The 26,152-nt window shown below is 37.9% G+C and overlaps 1 protein-coding gene across 4 annotated transcripts in view; it reads left to right on the top strand.

The window, feature by feature from the left end:
* MGAT5 (alpha-1,6-mannosylglycoprotein 6-beta-N-acetylglucosaminyltransferase) overlaps positions 1-26,152 on the top strand; it is a 122,596-nt gene that overhangs the window by 82,339 nt on the left and 14,105 nt on the right. For all 4 annotated transcript variants that reach the window (XM_065840549.2, XM_065840551.2, XM_071810780.1 and 1 more), the window contains 5 exons: positions 1,119-1,252; positions 4,658-4,791; positions 14,024-14,173; positions 21,838-21,984; positions 25,729-25,845. In XM_065840549.2, the coding sequence (XP_065696621.1) occupies positions 1,119-1,252; positions 4,658-4,791; positions 14,024-14,173; positions 21,838-21,984; positions 25,729-25,845 (682 nt within the window). The remainder of the gene's footprint in view (positions 1-1,118; positions 1,253-4,657; positions 4,792-14,023; positions 14,174-21,837; positions 21,985-25,728; positions 25,846-26,152) is intronic.

Raw genomic sequence — 26,152 nt, 5'->3', positions numbered from 1 at the left:
AAATCATGTCCCTTCCTCAGGAATACAAGCCCAGTGATACGAGGTCGTGTCATTTTAACACAGAGGCACATGATGTAGGAACTTATTCTGTGTAACTCTTTTCAGAAAATGTTGTTTGTGGAAGGCTAAAGAACGATAGAATCAGCAGCTTTGGAGCTGTATAATCTGATTCATTTGCAGTGGAGCTCATGGTCAGTATGACAGCCACAAAGTTCCTGTCCAAGCCATATCAAAGGTCTGGCAGGCTGCATTTTGGAAACGTATCTCCTGGAATCTGTATGCTAGAATGTATGCCCTTTTCTTCATAATGAGGCTTTTTCTGCCTTTCATGTACTTATGGGCTATTTTTTGAGAAGAACCACTTGTAAATGAAGGATTTTTTTTCCAAGGAATTAATAAGACTTTAAATAAAGGACTGTGTGAATCTTTCATTCCAGACCCTTTGTAATCTAATGCCAAGGTTTCTCTCAGTTTCTCATACTGGTTGTTGCGGGTACTTGACTTCTATATTGTTTCTTCAAAAGTCTGTGACAAAATCTTTCATAAACAAATAAACGGTCTGTCTGACTGGAAGTGTTCAACAAATTAAACTGCCTTCACTGCTTCTCCGGGAGGTCTAATTGACCCAAAAGGCAGCACCTGGAGACCAAATACAATTGTCTAAGACAAAGTACTATTGTGCTCTGATCTTGGCATGTGGCCCTTGACTGTTGCATTGGTTTTGTAGAACATCAGAAAATAGGTGAAGAATCCTCTCTTCTTCTGCCTGAATTCCACTTCAGAGCCCCACAAATGTAGGTGACCAGAGTAACATTCCCATAAGCTCTACTTGGATGTTAAAGCGTAACTTCATTCTGTAAGAACAAAGAAACCCAAAATAAGCTCCAGGGTTGCTATTTGAATGTCTGCTATATCCTTGAATTTGCTGATCGTAATGTCTTTGTGAATGTCCTATGAACAGAAATGTTTGAAATTAAAATGTACCTTCAGTTTAGAAATCATCCACAGTTGCAAACAAAACCAAAACACATCTTCTTAATTATAATAACTATGTCTTTATACACACCTGCTTATATATAATATGCAAGTATATCAGCAGTAATTCTTTTTTCTTTTAGGTGTATGCTAAGAGTTCTGGATTCCTTTGGAACTGAACCAGAGTTTAACCATGCCCATTATGCCCAGGCTAAAGGCCATAAGACACCATGGGGAAAGTGGAACCTTAATCCACAGCAGTTTTATACAATGTTCCGTAAGTATCCCAGTGTTTGTAAATAATTTGGAGGTTTATAAAGGAATGTTGTCATTTAGAAGATTTTTTGTATTTTGAAAGGCAAGTTCATGGTTTAATAGAATGCAACTGATAAATGGGCAGAATAACAAATGTTAATAAGTGTCTGCAGACTATGCAAAGGCTGTATCATGCTTTCACCCAACACTCAGAAAATAACAGCATCAATATAAATAATGGTAGGGAACTTTATTTTCAGGGTACCTGTGGAAAGTGGTAATTGGCTTTTCCTTCAAGTGTCAGTGAGTTGGTTTTTGTTAATTTTGCCTCTCTGCTGTGGAGAAATAGGTTTTTAAGGAGCTAGATTTCATTTTTATAAATTGTGCTCTTGTGTTTCATCACATTAAGCTGAACCTTGTGACTATGTTGCATTTCTGCTTTTTTCCCCAACAATTGGGCAACACAATTCCTTTTCTATTTCTTCGCATTTAAGATTAATAAACTAGCACTCAGCAAAAATATTTTTTGTCTTTTTTTTTTGTGGATTTCTTCAAATTTTCACCTAGCTTGTTTTCATGGTGTGAGCTTTCATCCTGAGGTGAGCTGATCTGCATTTTTTTTGCCAGCAGTGTACAAAGCTATTGAAAAACACATAGTAGATTTCAGCATCTTTGCAGCATTGTTAAATACCTAAATCAAAACCAAAATAAGTTGGGTCCGATTAAATGATTACAGAGACCTGCTCCAGCCCTAGTCTTTGTATGGCACAAGGTTCTTTCTCCTGCCTGTTGTAGTAGTGGCTCAAGTTTGTTATCTCTGGAAGATGCAGAAGGATTCACCACCAGCCAGCTGGAGGGTAAGTGAGGCTTAGGAAAGAGGAAGGCACATGCTGTTGTGTGCAGCAACTTCTCAGCCCAAGCCCGTAGAGAAACACTTGCCGGTGACCAGCCTGACCTGCTGAGTTTGGTGGTGGACCCCGTCTGAGACCAAAGTTGAGTCATGCGCTCTGCTTTCTCATCAGATTTCATAGTCAAGTCTTTCAAACTTTTCTGCTTTTCACAGCGGAATTGTACATGCTGCTGTCTGGTCGACACGCTTTTGATTTCAGTTGCCCTGTAAAATTCTTGAGAGAGGCAGATTTTGTCTGTCAACATTTGCTGTGCAAGTTTTTCCAGAGAAATATAAGTGAAGGTTGTTCAAAAGATGAAAGGCTGCATTCACAGTTGTTTTGAAGCAAGTTTCAAAACGTGTGGTGGGAAAATGTGACTTGGAAGTGATTGCAGAGTTTGTGTCTGGACATTAGTAAGCAGAGCTTGTTCTGTATCCACCTAATTTGCTAATATTTATTAGTTTATGACCTAAATGGAAAAGGAGCCAGATGCTCAATTGTGCTGCATTTAAGTAGTTTGACTGTTGAGAGATTTGTGTCTGAGGTCCTGGTCAAGATAGCACCAAGGGTGATGATGCCATGGAACAAAATAGTTGCATGAACACTGGTGGTACAGCTGTGTGTGCGGGCTCCAGGAAATGCAGAAGAAAATATCCTCTATAGAGAAGATCTACTGAAGAAGGCTAATGTTACGGTCTCTTGTTTGGAGTAAATCACTTCACAATGAATATTCAGAAGAATATGAGCATATCAGAATTTCAATAAATAATAATTCCTAGTTTTTACTACCGGAAGTGACTGCTGGATTTCCTTTGCAGGAAGAGCGGTAAATAGGTTGCAGGCAAACTCACTCTGAAGCATGAGGGATTCCAGTGCTATAGATTATTCAAGGGTTTTGCTGCTTTTTGTACCAGGTTCAGAGAGTCAGTGTTCTGTGATATTTAAAGTTTAATTTTATTTTTAGTTCTCTGCTGCAGAGATAGCACCATCTTTGTGTGGTTGTGATTAAAAGTGCATGTTATGCATCAGTAAAGATCTTCTGACAGATTGGAACCCTGGACAGCTTCCCGAGCTCCAGACTCTATTATGTTTTGAGAACTCTGATTATAAGGGCAGAAAATTATTACTGAGCAACAAACAAGCCATATTCAAACCTGTGGTGTATTACCAAATGCTTGACTGTTCTCTGAGCTTTCCAGAAGCATGAAGGAGGGGGGATTACCCTTTTAATGCATTTTATTTCAATTCTTTTATGCAAAAAAACAGCAGTGGTACTTTGAAAACTGAATGATCTTGCTTAAAAATCTGGGTGCTTCTTGTCAGTGGTGTTTGAGGCACTGGTTTCCATCAGTTCTAAGTGCTAACTTTAACAAAGCTTTATTTTTCTTTGGAGTGTGTACTGCCTTGCCTCTCCTTTGAATGCAGTCTCTCATCCGAAAATATGAAACGATGGAAAAATGCCCCTTTTCAGACATATTTGCAATGTGCCATTTGCTGTGCTAAATTCTAAAAAGTCCTTGGGTCGCAGTAAGTGCCTGGCTGTTGCTGAGGCATTTTGTGGTGAAAAAGAGTAATTGTCATTTGAAAGACTAAATATAGTGGCAGAGGGAAGTGTACACTGTGCATGGTTTTTCTGTTGCGCTGCTTTATCCATTTGGCTGATTTTCAGGAATCAAAAAACAAAACCTCATAACTGCAATAGAATGTTTTGTGTGCCTGGGATGCTGTGTTTGTTGTTTGGAGGGGTTTTTTATTTTGGTTTTCTTGTTTGTTTCTGGTTTGTTTTTTTTTTTTTTTTTTTTTTTTTGGGGGGGGGTGGGTTAACTTTGCAAAGAGAAAACTGAGGGTAAATTGCACCTCCTTTGCATGCACTTTTTTTATTTGGGGACTGGATTAATAATAATTTTGTCAACCTCAGTTGTCACTTTTCAATATTTTATGATAGATGTATCTGAGAGAATTAGACTGTGAAATTTGTATTCTGATGTGCATAATGTGACTTCGTAGGCTATTAATAGTGATTAGCATGGATACATAATACGCAGTGAGATGGATGGTTGGTGTTAGCTCTTCTAATACAGGAGGTGAACCAAAGAAATTTACTAAAATTTATTTATGACATTGAGCAACATAGAGCTTTGTTAACAAATATAAATCCAGGGTTTTTTTTTTTCAAGTTATTGCTATTACATCTCTGAGATTGTCAAGCTAGATTTCTTCTGGTTCTCTTAAATAATAAAATAAAGCTCAGCACACAAAAAATCATTATCATTGGCCTTGGTCGAGCTACAGAACTTCTATTGTCAGAAACGAGCCAGAAGATAACTGCTTACTTCAGCAGACATATGCCGCAGGACTTTAGATTGATAAGAACTGTTCTTGATAATAAAGCAAACAAATGTATCTCTCAGTATGAATGTGAAGGAAGCGATCTGTTGAATAGTGTGTTCTTTATACCTACTTTTCTGACAAAATTCATGCTTTTGTAACATTAACCGATACTGTAAAAGGTTTTGAATATGCTCCATTTCTTACAGCTCACACTCCGGATAACAGCTTCCTTGGATTTGTGGTAGAGCAGCATCTGAATTCCAGTGACATTAAACACATTAATGACATCAAAAGGCAGAATCAATCTCTTGTTTATGGCAAAGTAGATAATTTCTGGAAGGTGAGTTTTCTTTACTCATATAATTGAGCAAATTTATTTTGATCAATACAATAAAGCATAACTCTAAATTTAGAAGTATACCTTCTCTCTGAACCTATTAAGTTCTTTTTGTGAGGAAAAAAAAGCACATTTAAATAAATAAACTGAACATTCTGAAGTCTTTCTGATGAGGAAACTTCTGTCTAGATTGATGTGGATCCTTTGCTATTTATGTATGCTCTTCTCACAATACAACAAATTTATATTCTTGATATCACAATAATTTTGTAAAATGCAGAAACTGTTAAAATTAATGGGAAATTGAAAGTGTTGGAGGCTTTGTGAACTTTAATCAGGCATAAGCAAATATGTCTTTCAATTATTTCCTTTCTTCTATCTACAACCAAAACTGTGCTGCATTTTGAACTGGAAGTTGTGTTTCACTAAAGGCTGTAGAAGTGTTCAAACTCATTTTCTCTCCCTGTAGTAATATCAGTTTTGTTTCTTAAATATTGCAATGACTGCATTTGTCTCCTATCTGCAGACAAGGGCTGCAGAATGACACCACCAAGCCTTGGTTGTATTTTCACTGAGTTAAAGTATATTGTGTTGTTAAGCTGCCAGGGGTCTCTTTTGTCCACTCTCCTTTTCTGGAGCTGCTTCTTCCAGACTGCCACACCTGGGAGTGTGTCTCTCATGCAGTTTTCAAAGAAAAGCAATGATTTACTAATAACGGGATTTCTTCCAAGTTACCTCTAGCTCTGTGTGCCCGTATACTCTGATGCCTTCCCTCCTGCCTTATAAGACCTAATTTTAAGCCTCTTGTCAACTGAAAAAGGAACTGATCAGTACCTGCAGTGCCATACATAGGACCAAACAACATGGCAGTGTGAGAGCACCCGTGGCACACATTTTCTCTTCTTTTCCTTTTCTTTTCATTGGTATAACAATACTTGTCTTACACAGTTTGCTGAACCACAGAAGCAACATTTAGTCTCATAACTGCGATTATACAGAATGAATTTTTGAAAAACGATAGCTACGAGTAAATGGTCCATCTGTGAGACAAATACAAAACAAGAGCTTAAGAGAAATGGGAGAATGTTGCCAGTGGTAGCATAAAGCTAAGTGCCTCTTCGCTACTATGCTGAGAATATGTATATTAGGCATTCATGTTCAATTGTGATTTCTCAGATTTATATTTGGGCTTATTGCATTAAGTCATGTAATTTTTGTCTTAACAGAAAATTTTACTTTACATCATAGTAAATACTGTGACAGTTATTCTGTGTGGCTCATGGTATAGAACGACTTACCATGCCCCTGTCTGCAGTCTGTTCTGTCTGCAGAATGCTGGAGCAGAGCTGGGATCCCTGCATTCGAGTCTTTTCTAGCGGAGCCTCTTGTACTTTTAGTTCCTGATCTCATTATCAGTCTCTCAGGAACACTTGTATGTAATAATCATCTGTATTTCCTGACCTGATTTGTAGTGCACATCAGCAGAACAACCTGTTGAATACTAGTTAGATTTAAGGAACAAGATAGTTACTTAGTCACCAGGTTTTTTTCCACTAACAGATATATATATATATTTCTCAGTTTATTCAGTCTTCATGAATTCAGAAATACGTATTAATAGCTTATATGCCCAGAGGAGAGATTTGTGATTGCCTGGTCTGAGATTCTGTATGACACTCAGGATATTCATGGGCTGATTAAGACAAAAACATGGCTTTTTGGAAAAGCAGATCCAATCTTGATTTTTAAATAGCACACAGTAGAAAGCACACTATTTCATCTCGTAAAATCCTCAAATAATTGCCTTCTCTCTTAAGACTTTGCATTATTTCTAGTACAGATTTCCAAATGGTGAATTCCAGCCTTAGTAGCAGTTACAGACTTTGTTTACTGGACTGATGATGGTTCTGTTCTCTTTCCCTGTAGGAATAAATAGGTTGAAGTCAAAGTTAACCCATAGTTCTCTCCCGAAACGCCTGAATATGCCAAACCACTGAGATCTTTGTGCTTTCTAATCCTTAAGTGTTCTCACGAGTCTGTTTTGTCTGAACCTTTTCAAGATTATTCACATTCCTCTTGAAATGTGAATGTTAGCAAAGGGCATGTGGGCCGTACCAGCACCAAATCAAACAAATCCTATATGCCTTGTTAGGCATATCCCCTTTTCACCATCAGGAACCCTTGTTTAGACAACTTCTCAGCCAAGACCCTAGTATCATTTCTTGGAACGGCTGCTGCTCAAGTATCTGCTCCATTTCTATCAGTATTGCCTGTATTTGTCTTCCAAGATATATGACTTAATACTCAGCCATATTAAAATTCTTACCGTATGCTTGTAACATCAAGCACATTAGAACTGTAACTTGCAGCCTATAACTGCAGTCATGCCCATATGCACTGGTACATAAAGTGTAATCACTGCAAACAGGCTTTGAGTCGGTGACAGTGTGGGATGTCTTATCTGGAGTGATAAAATCCAATTCTTGTGATCAACAGAAAGCCTGAACTAATCTCGTGTCTGTGTAATTTGCTTATTTCATGTTTCCTTCATTTTCCCTGTTCAATGCTCTTTTCATCTGCCACCATGGCTTGTACAGAACCAGACTAATCTATTTATCCTGCTACTTTTCTTTGTGTTGAACACGGCCAATTAACAAAAAGTGTAATCTCCACAGAATACACGTTACTGCTGGGTCTCATCAGTCATTAGGGAAGCAGCACAGTGCAGAGGAGAGAGCATTCCCGTCCCCAGACTAAAGTGCCTTTGGGGAACAGCAGTTGGAAATAAATTGTTTAATTTTAAACCAAGCTGGTTGAAATGGAACTGAGGTATGCACAGGACCTTTTTTCCATGGAGGTGGCACTTGAATAGCTAACTGCCATCATGGTTTCTGTATAAGAGCTATGGACATGGGTCTTCTTTTGCACCTGACCAGCGAGCCAAGCTAGAAATCCGTATATTCCAGCTCTGCTGCATGGCCAGGCAGAGTTGGTGAGGCTAGCTCACTTAAACTGTGTACACTGACCAGGTTCTTGTGGCTAGAGAATTATGGATTGCTTACAGACACTGTTCTGTCTTCCTGCATCGTTCAATGGGGCTAAACTCTGGTTTGAACGTGACAAGTAAGAGGGGGTGGAATAAAGTGATGAATTCTGTCAGCTCTGCTAGATACAGAAAAAAATGTCAGCCCATGGCCTGCGACCAGTGTTGTTCATCCCGTGTTACAGAGGGGAAGGCTGGGTCCGTCTCGCTGGGGAATGTAAGCTGCAGAGACTGTAAGAAAAACATCTTGTTTCCTTCCCTCTCATAACTAAATTGGTCATAAGTGGGTTGCAGATTACAAATAGGAGGCTCTAAAGAATTTAGCTTCTTTTCTAAAGGTCATCCTTAGAAGTAAGCTATCAAGGGCAACATGTGCCAAGTTTTGGATGTGTTTGTTGTAATCAAAGGTTTGGGGTTTTGTCTGGGGTTTCTGGCAGTATTAAGGAGGGACCTCTCTGTGCCTAATTGAAAAAGAAGGAATGAATAAAATGTGGAAAAAAATATGAAAAAAAACCCATAATGCTCTCCATTATCGAAATTAGTTTTAATTACAGAACACTTCAATTGAAAGGGAATGCTCCAGGCCTTTCATGTTGTCTTAGCTTAATTTTGATGTATTTTCTTTATTCTTTTTCCTGCAACTTCCTGTCATACTATTCCAATACTTATCCCCTTAATCCTAGAAAGGAGTCAAGATTCATTTAATGCTATTTGCTTTTTTTTTTTTTGAGTTGCTGCAAGAGAAGTCAGAGTTTTGCTTGTATCAGATAATAACCATCAATGTGTAACATGATGATTGCATCAGTAGATTTTATTATAGTGTATTGGAGTTGCCTTAAAAATATTTATATATTTAAAAGCAAAATAATGTGTGAGTTTGTTACTAATGCCACTTGACAAAATGGGGATTTTTCTTGGAGGCATAACGGGTTTTGAAGAACTGGAGATGGGAAATGGTTGCGTTCAGTTTCTTCTCCACGGGAAAGTACATAACCAAGGCCGTTCTTACTAACAGCCTTTATAGCTCCATGTGACATGCATAATTTCCCTGTCATATGCCCTCTTGCAGGGAGTGGGAGGATGAAAATGGAGAGAAGTTGGAGAGGAAAAATTGTGTTTCTAGGAATAGTTCTGTTATGTGCACAGATCAGTGTCTCACTGCTGGCAGCGTTACCTTTCCCTTCCTTCTGATTGGTTTTGTGCTTCATATTTAGCAACGTACTTTGGCTGAACATTTAATTTCGTCAATAAATTAGTGAGGTCTTACAATACCAATTAGTGCAATCACCTACTAGTATTTGATTATCACAAAACCAATACAACCTTTTCCTCCTTTGGTCTCACTTCCTGTTTTCTTCTATACCTCTGCACTTTCCTGCTTCAGCACTTACAGTGCCCAGGTATGTCTCATTGTTAGTTCTGGAAATTTCCATTCAAAGGGCAGGAAATTCCTGGTTGGATGTTAGTGTGCATTACATGACAAAGGAATTGTCAAATCTTTCAAAAACCTCAGTTTAAAAAAGAGATTAAAAAAAAAAATCATGGATGAGGAACTGCAAGAAATGATGAATGAAATAAAGATGAGGATAGGGAACTGAATAAGCAGGATTTCTGGCAGATCTTGAAGAACTCAAGTCTTTACTGAGATGTTTTATTCATTCTTTGTGCAAAGATTATATATACATGCAAATAAATTTTATATATATAATGTGCAGGCTAGTGCATATTTTGTGCAGGCATATGTGGTAGGTGCCTAGCAAAGAGGCATTCAGGGAAGAGCAAAAGCATGGCAAGGTTATCTAATACGTCCTTTGCGTATTCTTTCTCTTTCCAGCTTTTTTCAGCTCAGGCAGTTTTCTGAATCTGTTTGTCTATTGGTAAACTGCCTGTAGACAAACTCTTGAGATGTTGCTGAGAGCTACCTTCAGACCACTTGACTGAACATGAACCTTTGCAAACTGTCTTGCCTCCACAACATTCTCTGTCCCGGAGTCCTTCAAACCTCGGATGCATTTTGGGAGGACCCATCAGCTTTTGGGTTTTTAAACAGGCACCCTACTGGCTTTGTTTGGCTTCCTTTGTATCAGGATGTTACAAATAGCCAGTCTCTGTCCATCATCTTTATGACAGTTATGGTTTGTAAACCTCTTTCATATTCTGCCAAGTTGTGTTTTCCAAACTGAAGAATCGTTAATGAATTTGTTACAGATTTCTGTATGTAACGATGGAAACTGTTCTGTAGCTTGGATCCTTCTTACTCCGATCAGAACCGCAGCCAGTGTCTTGGCTACTTCTTGAAGGAAGGGACCAGAACCGCAACAGTGTTCAAGGAGAGAGAAAACTGTGTTTTTATAGAACAGTTCAATGATATTCTTATTATTTATTCCTTTCCAAACAATTCCTATCATTTACTTGTTTGGTGGGTGGACTGACTGCTGCTGAACATTGGACTGATTTTTTCATGGGCCATAATAATATTTTATCATGATGCAAAGTCTTCATCCTTGGGTGACATTGGTAAGCTCAGTTCTGTTATTCGTATGTGAAGTTAGGACTGTTTTTCAACACATGCATCACAGTGTTTATTTAAATTGAATTTATCAGTCATTCTATTTCCTAGTCACTCCATCCCTTAGATTACTGAGGAGGCTTTTTCAAAAACTTTACAACGCCAAGTGTTCAGTATTGTGATTTTCCTTGTGCAGTATTTTGAAGTTAGCTTCAGGTTTGCTACTCTGAATAGAATGTATTCGCTGCACACTTTGGCACTTCTCTGTTCTCTTTCGCACGATGACTGTTCATTCATAAGGCTGATTCCCTTCTATCCTGAAGAGACTTAGTTTAATTAAGAACTTTTAAAGAATTTCTACATGCTGATTGGCTTTTTTGGGGAACACTACCAATTTGGTGAGGATTTCCTTCTATAGAAAGAATTGACTACTGTAATTTTCTTGGTTTTGTATGGTCATATAGTTAAGTCTTAAGTTTCATATAAATTGTTTGGCGTAGAAGTCACATTTGCTAATCAGAAATCCTTTCCACATCCATTTGTCAATTCAATACTCTGCATTAAGTACCCTGTGGTTAGCAATTTGAAAGTTTCATACTTGAGCTCCAGGAGACATCATCTACTCCTTGGGATTTACCACTGTATCTGTTTAACTCTCTTAACATTGTTGTCCATTGAAATCTCTTCTGGTTCCCCAGTAGACAAGATTTTCATTATTCAGGGGTGTCTTTGAGAGTGTGATGCTTCTCAACAAGAGAGATTTTCCAATATAGTGTTTGTGTTGCAATCTCAATTGTCATATATTGAATATAAACTGGATTTTGGCTTATCTTGGAGTTGTTGCTTTGGCAAATAAATGCCCAGGACTTCCAAACTTAACAGTATATATTTAGGATATATACAAAGATCTATCCCATTTCTTACTTTTCTGAGTTATGTTTGTCAGGCTTTATAAAACCATTGTCTTCTGACTTTTTCAATGTAAGAAAATGAGACTGGCTAAATGGGATATTTGACATGCATACTGCAGTTTGAACATTCAACCCATAAACCCGTTTAGGACTCTGAATCTAGCTCTTCTGGAATGTACTTGTCCTGTAGTTCTGTGTGTGTGGTGCTTCGTTTCATTCAGTGCTGAATTTCTGGTGTTCTGTGAGAGGACATGAATGGTCTCGAATTGCAAAATATTGTGATAACCTCGGGCTGACAAACTGATGACAGAGTTGTTAATTACTGCCATCTACCACATCAAGAAGACTAAAAGCAGAGTTTAGTTCTTAGTACATCATGTTTCTACCGTGTTTTTTTGTAGCTTTTATACCAAAGTTTTTCACCCACTAAACTTAAAATTCCAGCCCTTCAGACTGTTGCTTCATGTCAACATTGTCCTAGGGAAAGACTTTATCAACCAGTTGTCATTTGATTTCTTTGATGAGAAAGGACTTATCGTGATGCTTTTAAAAGTAGGTGGAAATAATTGATGAACAGTAATAACAGTTCTGCAGTCAATGATCAACAAAAAGTACTTTCGTGAATGACATGTTTATTTTAGCTGCTGAAAAATTGTTTCAGAAAAGGTTTGTGTGACTGTTACTCATGATTGCTCTTCCATTTTGATTCTGAGGAGAAATCATTTGATTTTTTGTTTTCTTTTTTTCGTGCTCAAAGTCTAAATTTGCAGTAGCCAGCAGCCCATGATCTTTTCTCTGTGAATTCATTTGGAGAAAGTGAAAATCTGGAGTTTACTGTCAAAAGTTTTAAGCTACAAGAATTATTTACATCTGCACCCAAGCAAGCAAACTCAGGAATTGGATTAACATTTGAAGGAATGTGATTTGCAAACAAAATATCAACATTTCCTTCTTTATTTGCAGCCTTTCTATTTATAAATGCCATATTTATGCTTATTAAATTTTCTAACTCAATGTTTTAATGTTAGGAATCAAATTACATGCCCTGATTATTTTTATTACAATATATACTTCTATGATCCAAAATAACACTTTTCTACAGGAATGTGGAAAATCGGGACAACTTAAATGCAAAAGGAGACAAATGTTAGTGAGATTTGTGTACAGGAGAAGGTGCTAACGGTATTTTTGTGGTACTTTGTGGATGATTATGGAAGCAGTAGATTTTGACTCAAACTGTGTGAGGGAATAAAGGAGTGATTGTTTTGTGGATTGTGCTTTGTGAGTTTTTGGTTGAGCTTTTTTTGGTTTATTTCCTTCAGAAAGAAAGACTTTTGGAAAAATTAAGAACAGTTGTTTTATGTATAGTGAACAAAGGGAAGACGCTGCTCTCTGTTCCAATTGTTCTTTAAAAGTGGTTGAAAGAAAGAAGGTTGTCCTTTGGGGGATGAAAGATTTTTCCCAGCTTGTGTGTGTTGTTTTTTCGTGCTTTTACTGTTGTGATTTGAAGACTAATTACTAAATTTTTTACATATTGATCCCTTTACTTTGTCTGATTGGTGCAGCCGTGGCATAGTTACCAGAACATGGTGATTTAATAACGAGACGGGCAATCTGCTCCATCACAAACTGTATCACTGTAGAGCAAGCTAAAGCTAGAAACCAATTGTTATGTGACATTATATACCCTTTGTATTTGAATGTATACAAACAGGTAATTTAGCAAGGAAATTTTAAGAAATGGTAGCATTCATTCACCTAGGCCTGATACATTATTGCTTCTCCAAGATTAGTGAAGCCAGGATGTTCACCAATCTACTTGCCCTTCAGATGAACTTCGGTAAAATTGTTGGCCAGCTTTCACACGGGGCTGTGGGGGAACAGAGCACAGAATTTACATGACAAAAATAGTGGCTGAAAGTAGAATTCTTAAAAAATCTCTTGCTGCCAAGAAGTACAGGGACTTGTTGCCTTATTGTAGAGCTGTTACTAAGACTATGTGCAAATATTGAGGGAAACTCTCTCTGATCTGTGCTGCATACTGGCTGTAAATACAGTCTACAGCTAATTGCTTTTGGAATACTAGTAGTCTTTAAAACTCAAAAAACATATGGCATTGAAAATTGAAGTAATTCTTGTTTGCAAACTAGGATGGTGTACTGTTTTTATTTTTTTTAATGCAGCAGTATAAAGCCATTACTCTTCTCTGGTCTTTTCCAAAATGCCTTTACAACTTTAGGTAAGTGGAATATTTGTAGGTATCTCTAGCATTCAGATATTAGGTTTTTAGTTAAAGGTATGTATTCAGTTATTCAGCTCGCAGGAGTGCATCTTATAAGGGTGAGATTCACCCTTTTCTTCACAAAAATTATAAACAATAATTATTTTGCATCTTCGACAAAAACAGAGGAAATACTTTAAATTTCAAAATGAGTTGCTTAGTATTTTTAGGCCAAGTATTGTGTAGGCATGCTGGGATTTACAGCTACCGGATGGTGACCTGGTTTTTGTCCAACTGGAAATGAGTAGGACCTTGGTTTTGATTTATTTATACCTATACTATGAATAAAAAACCTGCAGTTTTCTTCCAATCTAGTAGAAAACAAGACTAATAATGTAATGAAAGATCAAACGTTAGAGAAATCATATAAGAATGAGTGAACCTATGTCTCTTTCTGGCTTTTGTGGTACAGGAGATAAAAACCAGCTCTGATTGAACTTTATTGCTTGAAATGTATAAACACTGAAAATACTTTCTCATTGCTGTTATAGGACAAGAAGGCTTATCTGGACATCATCCACACCTACATGGAAGTCCATGGAACTGTTCACGGGACAAGCACTATTTATATTCCCGGCTATGTAAAAAACCACGGAATACTCAGTGGGCGAGATTTGCAGTTTCTACTGAGAGAAACCAAAGTAAGTTTGTCAAGAGGGAGTAGTGGCAAAAACAGTTACAGATAAACAGTATCTGAAGTGAGCACATTCCACCTCCTGTAAATGAGCTCCTAACTTAAAATCACTGAAAAAACAAACATCCAAATGTAAAGCAGCTTAGGTTGTCTTCTGTGTGCTGGGAATATGTTTTTCATCATGTCCATGTTTTGTGGACTGGCAGCTGTTCCTAGAAAATTGTGATGACAACCTGCAGTCACAAACAGATTTAACTTCAAGCTTGAGATGCATGGATAAATGTATTTTTTAATTTTCTTGAATGTGATATTCAGCTCAAGGAGATGATCAGCTGTGAATGTGGTTTGTTTTACATGCCTTTTACATGTCAAAATCAGGTAATATCTGCAAGCTGTACAGCAGACCAGCTTGCTCTGCCCTACCAGTGACTTTAACCTGGAGCGACCCTGCTCTCTGGGGGAGAAAAGAAGAAAGGCGAGTGCTTTGTTTGCCATTTAGTTCGTTCTTCTGCTTCAGTCATGCAGAGAGAGCGAGCAAAAGAGCGTGCTTTTTGTGGTGTGCTTTGCCTCTGGCCCCATAGTCAAGGGACTCAAGATAAGGAACAGTATATACATTGAAAACTTTTGTCCCCGTCGTTAGAATGCTTTGTGAAGTTTTCTCTGCCGTTCCCATAATCTTTGTGGCACTTCACAACACTAAAACACTTTAGTAGATTGCATTTCAATAGGATGTTTAATTTTCACTTGGTGGAAGAAGTGGTTTGTGCGTTTAAAAATAGCAAAATGTGTGGAACGTCGCTACTTACTCTCCATAGTTGATAGTTTCTTGCTGTGCACTTCTACAGAAAAATCTATTAAGAAAAGGAAAGGAAAAAGCAAGCACCTCCTAGTCTTCCCACACGACTGCAGAGATCTCCTTTTCGAAATATTTGGGAAAATGATGGTAATTCGGCATCTCTGTGTGACAGCTGTTGGCAAATTATGACTTTTTAAAGGCAACCACTGTGTCTATGTACTTGATGCATACAGATAGACATAATGTTGCAGATTAAAAAGTCAACATTTTCGTCATAGATAATACTGAGATTACACAGCTTTTGCCTGTGTGGAGTATGAAATCACTGGGTTAATCATAGTACTAACGTGGGAAGAATATTGACATTGTAATAACCCCAAGCCCAAACAGTGACTTATTTCTGTGGGGAAAAAAAAAGTGTTGTATTCATTGAAATAGTAAAATAACCTAAGGGACTTCCTATGGAATTATTGAAGTCCTTATAATTTACAAAGTAGAGTTCATAATAATAGTTTTGTTTGAGTAAGTCTTCCTCTAATTTTTTATCAGTCATATGTATTACACTAAAAAGCTTGATTTTCAGTATTAAGTAGATAGTTGTTATTAGTTATATTTGCTGTGCTCTAAGATGCAATGTGAGGACACATTGAATTTTGGACAAATTCAAGTTAATTCATACATATTATGCAGCTCAGCACAGTGCAGATATTATATGGGCTTTGTGACACAAGAAGTTTCACTCAGTTTTTGACTGATAATATCAGATGGAAGGTACTATATTGTGATTGTGAAGTTCTCCTGAAATCAGTAAGTTACTTATTTTTCACAAATGGTGTTTTAGTGAAAAGCACAGATGTATGCAGTACTGCTTTCAGAGCCCAAGAAGCATTTCAGATTTTAATTTTCTGTACTATTGTTGTGCATTGGTTATTTATTTTTTTACTAAGATTGGGGAATGTCCTTTGAGAATTTGCTGCATTTCATAGTAGATGGTACTGAAAAACACATCAATGTATTTCTGAACCCTGTATCAGGAAGCCAATGTTTTTATCACATTATGTTTTCATACAGTCTTTTCTAATATTTTATTATTATTGTTCAGTCTGCAAACAGTATTTTCCTATGGCTTTTCTGATCTTTTTTAAACAGATTTGCAAATGACAAAAGCTGTTTTGCTTTTAAGGTAATTATTTATTTATGATGAAGCCAGGCTAACTAAACTTTGACATGCTGATGAGCAGTTAAGAGTCCATCTGCTTCTCCTAATACTGATTATTGCCAGGCAAATGGGAGTGCAACGAAAGAAATGAAATTAAATACGGCTTACCGCATCATGAAGGTTGGCTATTATTCCTGTCTAACCCTGTTCGAATATATCTAGTTGAACAGAAAAAGTAAAACAGCATCATCCTGAGACTGAAAGTGGAAACTGAGATTTACCATCTAATTCGTTTGGACTTTTCCAGTTGTAGGTGGATTTTTGGGTTGTTCTGGGTGGAGTTTTTTTGCTGGCTGATGTTTAGTATCTCATAGGTAAAGTCGCTGTTCTGCGTTAGCATATGGTTGCATTTCAGTGTTGATCAACAGACACGCTTGCTCTAAGTCTTCTCGTTGCCTGTGCATTCACAGTTTCAGATTTTAAAACCCTTCAAGAGATGATATTTTAATGTAACTTAGCATAAAATCCCACTCACCTGTCTCTATGGGCCATCTGCTGCCTGGGTGGGTCAGTTGTGTTTATATCAAATGGATCATGGATTGAATTGCTAAAATCAGGGCAGGTTTTCCACAAAAATCAAGCTGACTTGAATGGGACCTTTGTGCCCCGAGGAGGCTCGTGTATGTCTGCACGTGCATCCAGTGATGTTCAAGGGCACTTTTAAATCATAATCAGTTTAATCGCTAGGCAACATGACGAGAGCCCCATAATGAATTTAGTTATGGGGTTTTGTCACTAGACAATCAGTGGGCTGAAAGTATGTGAATAATCAGAGCCCTGACTGCGGGCTGGTAACATCTGTGGTACAATGCTTGCCTGAACCATCCAGGTCTGCTCTTGACTGTCTCCAAGCAACAAACTTTAAGCTTCCAGAAACTTTCCGATTTTTCTTTTCCTAAACCTATGTTTTGAGACCCAAGGATTGTCTTTCCTTGCTTGTGGTTTCAACACTGTGTTAGGAAGTTTTTGCTAGGTCAGCTGACAAATGATCTAGTTTTCAGAAAGAGCTAAATAATAATTAAACAAATCACACAGTTCGATGCACTCAGAAGTGTCAGCTTGCATTGCACTACTTCATTTTGCCCTTAAATTTGCAAAATACCAATAGATGACAGCTCAGTCATGACTCACAATCACAGCTTTGCATTCCCAAAAAGTATTTGGTCTCTCTGCAGTAGCTGGTATAGGACACAGTTATTCTCAAAAACATGCAGCTGCCGTTTCATTCTGGTGTGTATTATAAAGCAACGTATTTCAGAATAAGTGCGTTATCCAAGCAGGAGGGGGCTGCTTGAGATTCATGATGGCTCGTTCAGCTGTGTAGTGCACGACAAAAATGAGACATGTCAACAGTTCCTAATGAGAAGATGTACAGCCATTCATCACATCAGAGGAAAGCAGGGTAGGCGAGCTGGCCGCCTTCCTGCCAGCTTCCCTGGCTTCTTGCCCAGTGGGCAGCTGGGGGAGTTGGAGCAGATTCTCTTGGAAGAACCAGCACTGAATTCTTGAGAAATATTCCTCCTTTCAACAAAGTTTCAGATGCAAGTTTTTACTTTGAATCACTGTGAATTTTTGAGGGAATCCAAATTCTTTTACTAAGTAGAATTTACGGTTTCTGAATGGTGATTAATAAAAGTAGGAGTAACACCCTGTTGAGATAGTTGGGGAAAAATCCTGTTGCAATGTTGGACAGCAGAAATAGGAAAACAAACTTTTTTATATTGCATTTTATGAAGTAATATATTCTTCACTTCCACACGCTTCACAAAATCAGCTGAAAAGCCATTTAACTAGTGATTCTATTCTAAAGTTGTTTCAATCACAAAAGGATTGACTTTTCTAGAAAGTATTTTATATTCATGAGGAAAGTATATCAAGATAGTTAACAGTAGCCTTTGTTACACTTCTCTTTCTGTAGTTCAGCAGAGAATATGTAAGTTCAGTAAGGAGGAATACAGAATAAATTAGATAAAGTGCAGTAATCTTAGGAAGGGGAGAGGAAAACATAAACAATCCTATTTATGGAAGCAAAGCACTTATTCTCTGGAATATGAGTTTTTCCTCTTAAATATTCAGCTACTCAGAACTACCGTCAGTGAACTAAAATATTCACTCGTTATTTTATACTTTTGGCTATAATATAGAAAGACTGTTTGTTCAAGTACTCATTATAATAAGAGTCTGACCTGGTGCCATAAACTCCACAAATAAATTGCTTTGTGTCAACTGAAAGTGAGTGGTTTCCAAAAAATAAAACCAAACCCACTGTGTTTTCATGGGAGTGGTTGTGAAGCACTTGTCATGTCAGAGAAGTTTCCACTGAGCTACTACACCCTGGAAGGACTGCCTTGCATTATCATCAGAAAAGAATGGTGTCTTGGCTGCCCTGGTGCTGGGTGACCAACTCCAAAGCCTGAAATTCCAAACCAGAGGTTCAGCTTACTGCAAAGGCTCCTGAGGAACCTTTCTTAGAAAAACCAAAGTATTCCGGGCAAAGGTTTTCAACACCTGCTTTACACGAGTTGGCCAAGTGCGATTGTAGATATGAATCCCCTTTTTTGATCCGTGCAGACACACCTGGGTAGCAGAACTTGCAAACGAGGAAATGTTTTTTAAAAAAAGCACATGCTACTGTTACCACGATCATTTTACATCTGTATTTATTCGCTGGTATCTCCTTTAGATGTACTTCTATACTGTAAACTCCTCCTGGTAATCATTGCGCTATATGGGGTGTTGGCACACAGAGCTTACTGTGGCGTGTGCCCGCTTAAAGCACTGTAGGAAAAATAATGGCTTTCAAAAATATTTGAAAGGTGAGAAAAATGCTCACATAGAGAAACTGAAATGTTTTCAAGCACTAACCAACCAGTAAAGCATAAAGGAATTCTATTCTGCATAGCAATTCTGCTGCAGCTAGCAAAGCAAGACCAGGGCTCGCAGTTTTGAACCACGTGTACCTACAGTTATGTTACCAACATTGTCAGATTTGGAGCTTTGCCTTATAGATCTTCAGCCATAGGGTGAAGATGCCTCTCCATGGTGGACTGTTACCAGACATAGCGTCTGGTAAGAGAGAACCCCAAAAGCCATAGTCAGCACCTTACATGGTGGAGACAACAGTGTATGTTTATATCACAAAATAGTGTTCTACATCATTACCTTTTTGTGGAAGAGACCCTTGTCGTCCGCACAGCTTCAACTCTACTAAGGATGGACGCTTGCTTCACTGGTACCTGAAAACTGGTGCCTTTTTTTATTTCCTCCTTCCTCTTCAATTAGTGAATTACAGCATTTGTTACATACTTTTGGGAAGTACTTTCACAGAGTGTTGTAGCCTTTCTGGAAATATCAATCTGCATGTAATTCAAAGGACTGGCAAATTAGAGCATCATGAGAATGAGGTAAAGAAGTGACCTATGTTTTCTAATAGTTGCTTTTTGAATCGTATAGAATGTGACTTTCTTGAGGCCATTAAGATATTCCTCAGTTTTGCTCTTTATCCCATAGAAAAATATTAGCTCCCTAACCAAGGACCGTTAATTAAAGGCAATTTTCAAGGGCAGGGTCTAGATTCAGTTTGGGCATTTCAACTGATCTGATGAAGATGATGTGATGGAGGGTGATAGAAGATTTTGGAGGGTTGAAAGAGGGTGCTGGGGGCAGCCATGAGTGTGGCTGTAACCTCTGGCCAGCAGGCAGCACACACACACACACCCCCTTCTTGCTGTCAGACACATCCCGCTTGCTTTCTTCAAAGGTATGGTGCTGCTTAGAGGTAAGCTTGGAAAATGGATGTGAAACAGGTGGTAAGCTATTTATTATAGATTAAGTGTTGACAGTGCGCTCTGTGCTGTCAAAACATAAAACCATGTTTCTTGCCCCATGGAGCTTCCTCCTAAATAAACGAACCAGTCAGACACAGAACTGTTGAGCAGTGCACAGCAGCAGTTTATTAAAAAAGTGAAAACCAGAGCAAACAAACCAGCGTTCTTTACATAACAGACAAATACAGGATCAGAGGAGAATTGATATTTCAGATGGTTTTAATTGCTGGTTCTCAGTTGGTTTTCTGCCTGAACTAAGCAGTAGTTTAAATAAATTAACATTATGTGTGCAGATTGCATGAAATAGTTTCATGTCTGTAATTCATTATTTTCAAGAGATTACCTTTCTTTAAATTAAACCTCTTTTGAGGTGAAATCTAGTGTGTATTTTTCTGACTGAAAGGTAATGTAGCTTATGCTATATATAAACCCCAAATTTAGATAATCTAGCTTTAGTGGAGATAGTCTGCCAGGTCTCTTTTTTATCAGCCACTGGAGAGTTTTCTGTAAGATTTAAATCTGCGAGATAGCTGAGAGACTTTTCACAAGTAGGTGACTTATTAAACCTGAAAATTGGAAACTGAAATAACAGTATTCAGCTCCATGCAGTGAAAATTGTATGTACTCAACTATGCCGAGAACTGTTAACTTGCTTTTTAAAATGAACCAACTCAGAATTTATGCTGTTGTTGCCCTGGGTCGGAGAGGATTGATGCTGCAATGCCTGTGCACAATAATAATGGCTACAGGTTTCAATAATACTGGCTACAGGTTTATGCATCATGTTAAGATCAGCTCCTAGATAGGGCCTTTGGTTTTGAATCTTTTGTTACTGGGATTCTCTTCCATGCTGCAGAAAATGTAATGCCAAATAATATAATTCGACCTCTTTGAATTTGTACATCCTAAATATATGATCCTATTAGTTATGAAGATTGCTCTTTTTTTTGTTGAAAAAAGCCGTAGTTTTTATATATATATATATGTGTGTGTGTGTGTGTTATATGTATGCATTAAGTCATGCAGCTGAGAAATCAGAGCTTGTAATTCTCCCATTATACGCAGACCTTCAAATAAAGATGAAGAATCCTATATTTAATTAAGAGCAGTTAATTATGTTGGACCAGGAAAGGGGTGAAGATCCAAATAAAAGCCAGAAAACTCTGAAAAAATATTAAATTTCTTTACAATGGAGAAAAGCACAACCCTTCCTAGAGCATCTGTAATCTCAGCTGATGTAAGAATAGCTTTGTCATGCATTTTTTTCTGCTTCAATTTACCTTGGAGGCATTGAACCCTCTTGATCCTGTGCAAGCTCTTGCTCCTTGGTACAGTGGCTTCAGCTGATGTTTGCTGCCATCTACCGTTTTAATTAGAAGCCTTAATCAGTTGGCAGGAGCATGTTCGTATTGGCCAAACCAGCGGGCTGGCTGCTGCGGGAGAGGGAGAGAACAGTAGCGTGGCTGTTCCTGAGGCTGCACTAACACCTGTACCTGCAGGACAGCCCCAGCACTTTCATTTCAACACCAACCAAACCACAAAATTACTTCTTTCCAAAAGTAACTGAAAGGTTCTGTTGTTGCCTCAGCTCCATGAAAAACCGCCCCAGCTTATTACAGAAGATTATTGTCAAATGTTATACAGGACATTCCATTACTGCTTGGGTTGGAAGGATTGAGCTGCTGAATTTCTTTTATGTTCTCCTTAAAATTACTTTTTTTTTGGGCTGGTACATTTAGAATGCATTGTTGTTTATTTTAAAGTAGGTCTTAATTTTTGTTCTTCACAAAAACTGAAAGCTAAAACAGTCCTTGTTTTCTATTTTTCAGCTGTTCGTTGGTCTTGGATTTCCCTACGAAGGGCCAGCACCTTTAGAGGCTATTGCTAATGGATGTGCTTTTCTAAATTTAAGATTTAACCCGCCAAAAAGCAGCAAAAACACCGAATTTTTCAAAGGCAAACCTACACTCCGAGAGGTGAGCTTTATCATTCTTGATAATTTCTTTACTGAAAATGATTGTGGATTTCTTTTTAGTAACACAATATAGGAAAAACTTTATAAATATTCACAGTTTATTGCAAAAGGTGTGCAGCTGTCACTTTCTTTAGCCATTGATGGGATTATCAATCCTTATTTTTATAGGATAATCAAAATTTTTCACCAACATACTGTTAGGCTTTACATCTAGATTTGTCTGTATGTACATTCCGCTCATTCTTATTAACTGAAGTTTCACATGAAAACCTGATGTTCTGCCCAGGAATAGATCTGATAAATGATGTATCATTTGAAAGTGTTTCTATTTTGTTGAAGAAACAAACATTACTGTGTACTGTGCAGGAAGTAAATAGGTGTTTAAGTAAATGATAAAAATGCCGTTTGTGGGCTGCCGTGTGCGTCTTGGGATATTTTTTTTTGTCCAGAAAAGACCTGCTCAAGGCAGTGTTGAGCTACGGTATTAATGGTCACAGCCCCCCCCGTGTTTGTGGTTAAACAGTGAAGACATTTGGAGAATTGACTCTTTAAGAGAACAGGAAAACCAAGCCTCAAGCTTAGATTCTCAAGTTTAGATTCTAGGAAGAGAAAAGTGAGGCTAAGTAAACTAGTACCTCATCCTGGCACTGGCTTTGGAATATCTTTCTTCAGTGTAGGTAAAATTCAGCCTATGCCACTTGCAAGCATTCAACAGTCTTTTAGCTATTTCTGACATTAGCAGTTTTGCCTGTGACCATGACATGTTCATAGGTGTATATATGTATTTTCTTTACATACTTATCTGAAGGGGAGACTCTGGTAACACTTAGATGATGAGATCTTTGCACAGCTATTTTTCTGAATTCAAGTTATACTTGGGCTATTGGAGTTGTGTACTGAACGGTGCCAGCTAGTTAAGAAGCAAAAGATAGTTTCCTATTTTAAACCAGGAACCTAAATTCTTTGTGATTTTATGATTCAGGACTGGAGTTGCCTTTCAGCTTGTTATACATTCAACTCATACAGGACCTAAGTTTAAACTTGCCCTTTCTTACACCTTGTGTTGCTAACAAAGGAGACAGGGACAAGAGGAAGAAAGTCTGTTTAAACTTCCTCCTTGGCTTGGCACCTTTCAAAGCTTTTCTTCTGTGGGTGACTCAACCGTTTGTCTTGTTTTCAGTTGTTCTGTGCCCAAACACTATAACTGGTCAGGCTCAGTAAAGAACCTGGACACAGTTAAGTCTTCAGTAGGAATTTTAGTGCTTGGAATGCTAAACCCCGCTGGCACGTGTCAGCGCTGACAGAAATGCTGTGCACCTGACTTGCACAGAAAAATAATCCCTGTTGACTGCTTTGGTACAAAATGATATCATGAACATTCATCACAAATATTGCTGCGTTCACACGCTCTGCTGACCTATCCTAAGAGTAACCTCTTCTCTAGCTGGTGTTCACAGCTGCTTTTAGATCTGATTGCCAGTAATCCATGTGCTGGTTCTTTGGGATTAAGAAAGTCTTTAAATCCTTCTCTCAGTTTTTTCAAATGTTAAAGGAGGACAAAAAAAGCTTGCGTAGTTCTGTGAGTTAATTATCCATAGACCAAATTGAAGATAAAGTCTGTGTTTAGTACTTTTGTAAACATTGCAAGTCACACTTTCTCTCTTGTTCTATGTAGAATTTATGGGGGTCATGTGGAATTAACTGTTACCCTGCTACCCCCAATATGGGGTCCTGTAGTGAAGACTGTGCAAAAACTGGAAATGATAATTTTCATTTTAGATCAGCAGATGTTTTGTCTTGGGACATGATTTTGCTGGGTAAAACAGACAGAAGAAAAAGAAAAACAAATCGCCTTCAAGCAGCTTGTTTTGTACCAGTATTTGTAACAATATCTCTTCTGAATTCTTCCCCCTACTCACCAAGAAAAACATTGTCTGCTAAATTTAGTTGAAATGTGTACTTGGTAGGTGTGGTTTCTTTCATTTTCTGCTTTTAGGAGGGGGAAAAGAATATGTTACATTAGAAATGCATTAATTAATTCCAAAATCTATTTATAAGAACTCCTCCAGATTTTCATTATAGACGGAGTATCTCCTGAATATCTAAAACATTAATCCTCAGCTAATTAAAGCATTTCAGTATTAGTAAATAGTCTTAATATTTTTTGAGAGTATAGATGTAGAATAACTGGTGCAATAAAAATATGTTGCTAGTTACTCTTAATACTTAAACCAGCTACTAGGTTGAGAAGTTCAATGTTGGTCTTCCAGATCAGATCTGGCTTTAGTGTTGCTGTCTGAGATGGTGGAGAAAGGCTGGTCTAAGGCATAATTCTTAAAGCTCTGTGGAATTTAAAGCTCTGGTTTATGTTCATATTCTTAAAGGTGCGATAGGTTTTTTGTTGTTACTGAAAGCAATAGGAATGTGGCTTCTGCCATCTGAAGTCCAGACACAAGTGCCCTGGGAACTCAGTCTCGCTAACCAAATTTTTCAGTACACACAGTTTTAACAGCAATAGAAATACTATTGTAAAAAGGTTAGGATATGTCAGTCCTCGAGTAGCACTGGACTTTCAGGAGGAGTTTAGAACACACCGAAGGGAGCAGAGCACAGTGAACATGGGCAGCCGGGGCAGCTCTCTGTGTTCCCATTGGCAGCTCTAAGACTGGCTGCTTTTGTCCACTAGAAAAATGCGATAGGTAAACATTTTTTTAAGTAATTTCTTGCATTCAGTTGAGGAAGAGAGCAAGTGTGGGACATGCCCAGTGCAGGGGAAGGTTCTTTACAGCAGATACTGTTTCCTACTTCAGATATTTTGCACTGACTATATTTTATTTTTGTTATCATGCATAAAGAGGCAGCTGTATAAAAATTGTCTATGAATAATCTGTCCTGTAGGGGGGATTTGTATTTATTTTAAAAGCAGTTGTCTTCTTAGGCCAGCGTGAAACACTCCCCTCTCTCCTGCAGCTTTTGCTTCCTCTCAGTGTGTTCATATACATGTTCCTCTCATTCCTCTGCAACCTGTTACAGAAATTACATTTAATGCCATCCTGCTAGTTCAAAAAGCAGTCTCTGATATAACTTTTCTTTGTTATCTACTTGGGTATTTATTGAATTTGTTTTCTGACAAAGTGGTGAGCAAAATACCAATTGACACTCTTCCTGAGATTATTATACTGTCAGCAGCAAGAGTCAGAATTCATCCTGAGCGATAGAAATGATTCTTTATTCACTACTGCTCTGTTCACTACTACGAGAAGCTTGGAAATGTTTGAAATTTGAAGGAGAGACAGGCTGAGGATGTTGTCCGAAGGTGAGAATGCCATCTCTGGAGGCCAGCACCGCAGGTCTGACCAGGACTGGTAGCAATTACGGGCTGTGAAAACAGGAGTGCTGCTCTGAGAATGAGCTGTGGGGAAGCAGGGTCACGTCGTGAGAGTGATTTCAGTAAGCACCAAATCTTCTGTGATGTGGGTCATTATGAGGACCAAAGCCACAAACCAGACATGCACAAATGTTACTGTGATCTGCACTATTGTCTGATTTTTGTCCGACTAAATTTACTTTCTAAACTTGAACACAGAAAATGTGAAAGATAACTCCAAAGGAATGATGCTCACTGTTAGGTTCTAGCTGAATTCTTGTGCTATCCTAGTGCATTTTGTCCAAAATGTCTGATGAAGAAAGTAAGAGGGAAGATCTTGACACATTAATTTTTACTAATATAATTTCGTCCTTTCAGTTGACATCTCAGCATCCCTATGCTGAAGTTTACATTGGGAAGCCCCATGTCTGGACTGTAGATATCAATGATCTTTCTGAAGTTGAGAACGCTGTGAAATCAATTTTGAATCAAAAGGTGAGAAATGTATTCTTGATTTATCATCAACACTTGAGGGTGTGTTGTGTACTGCATGTAGAGTGCTTCCTAATGTTAGTTTAATTAAAGCAGAGTGCTGCCCTTTGGTAGGATATTGGGACAACAAAATGTTATTAAGTCTCTGTAGTATCTGAGTATCTTGTTTTAGTACTGGGTATGTCAGGTTTTACCTGAAATAAATGAGTGAATTTGTATAGAAATGTGAATTTCATATTTAAATTATACAGCAATCTGTATTTTCTGGGCATTCAGTGAGGAAGTTTCCTTGTTGATTCTTAGAGCATAG

Source organism: Patagioenas fasciata, chromosome 7 (assembly GCF_037038585.1).
Source record: "Patagioenas fasciata isolate bPatFas1 chromosome 7, bPatFas1.hap1, whole genome shotgun sequence".
Lineage (NCBI taxonomy): Eukaryota > Metazoa > Chordata > Aves > Columbiformes > Columbidae > Patagioenas > Patagioenas fasciata.
The sequence above is the reverse complement of the archived record's forward strand: the minus strand, read 5'-3'. Positions and strand labels throughout refer to the sequence as shown.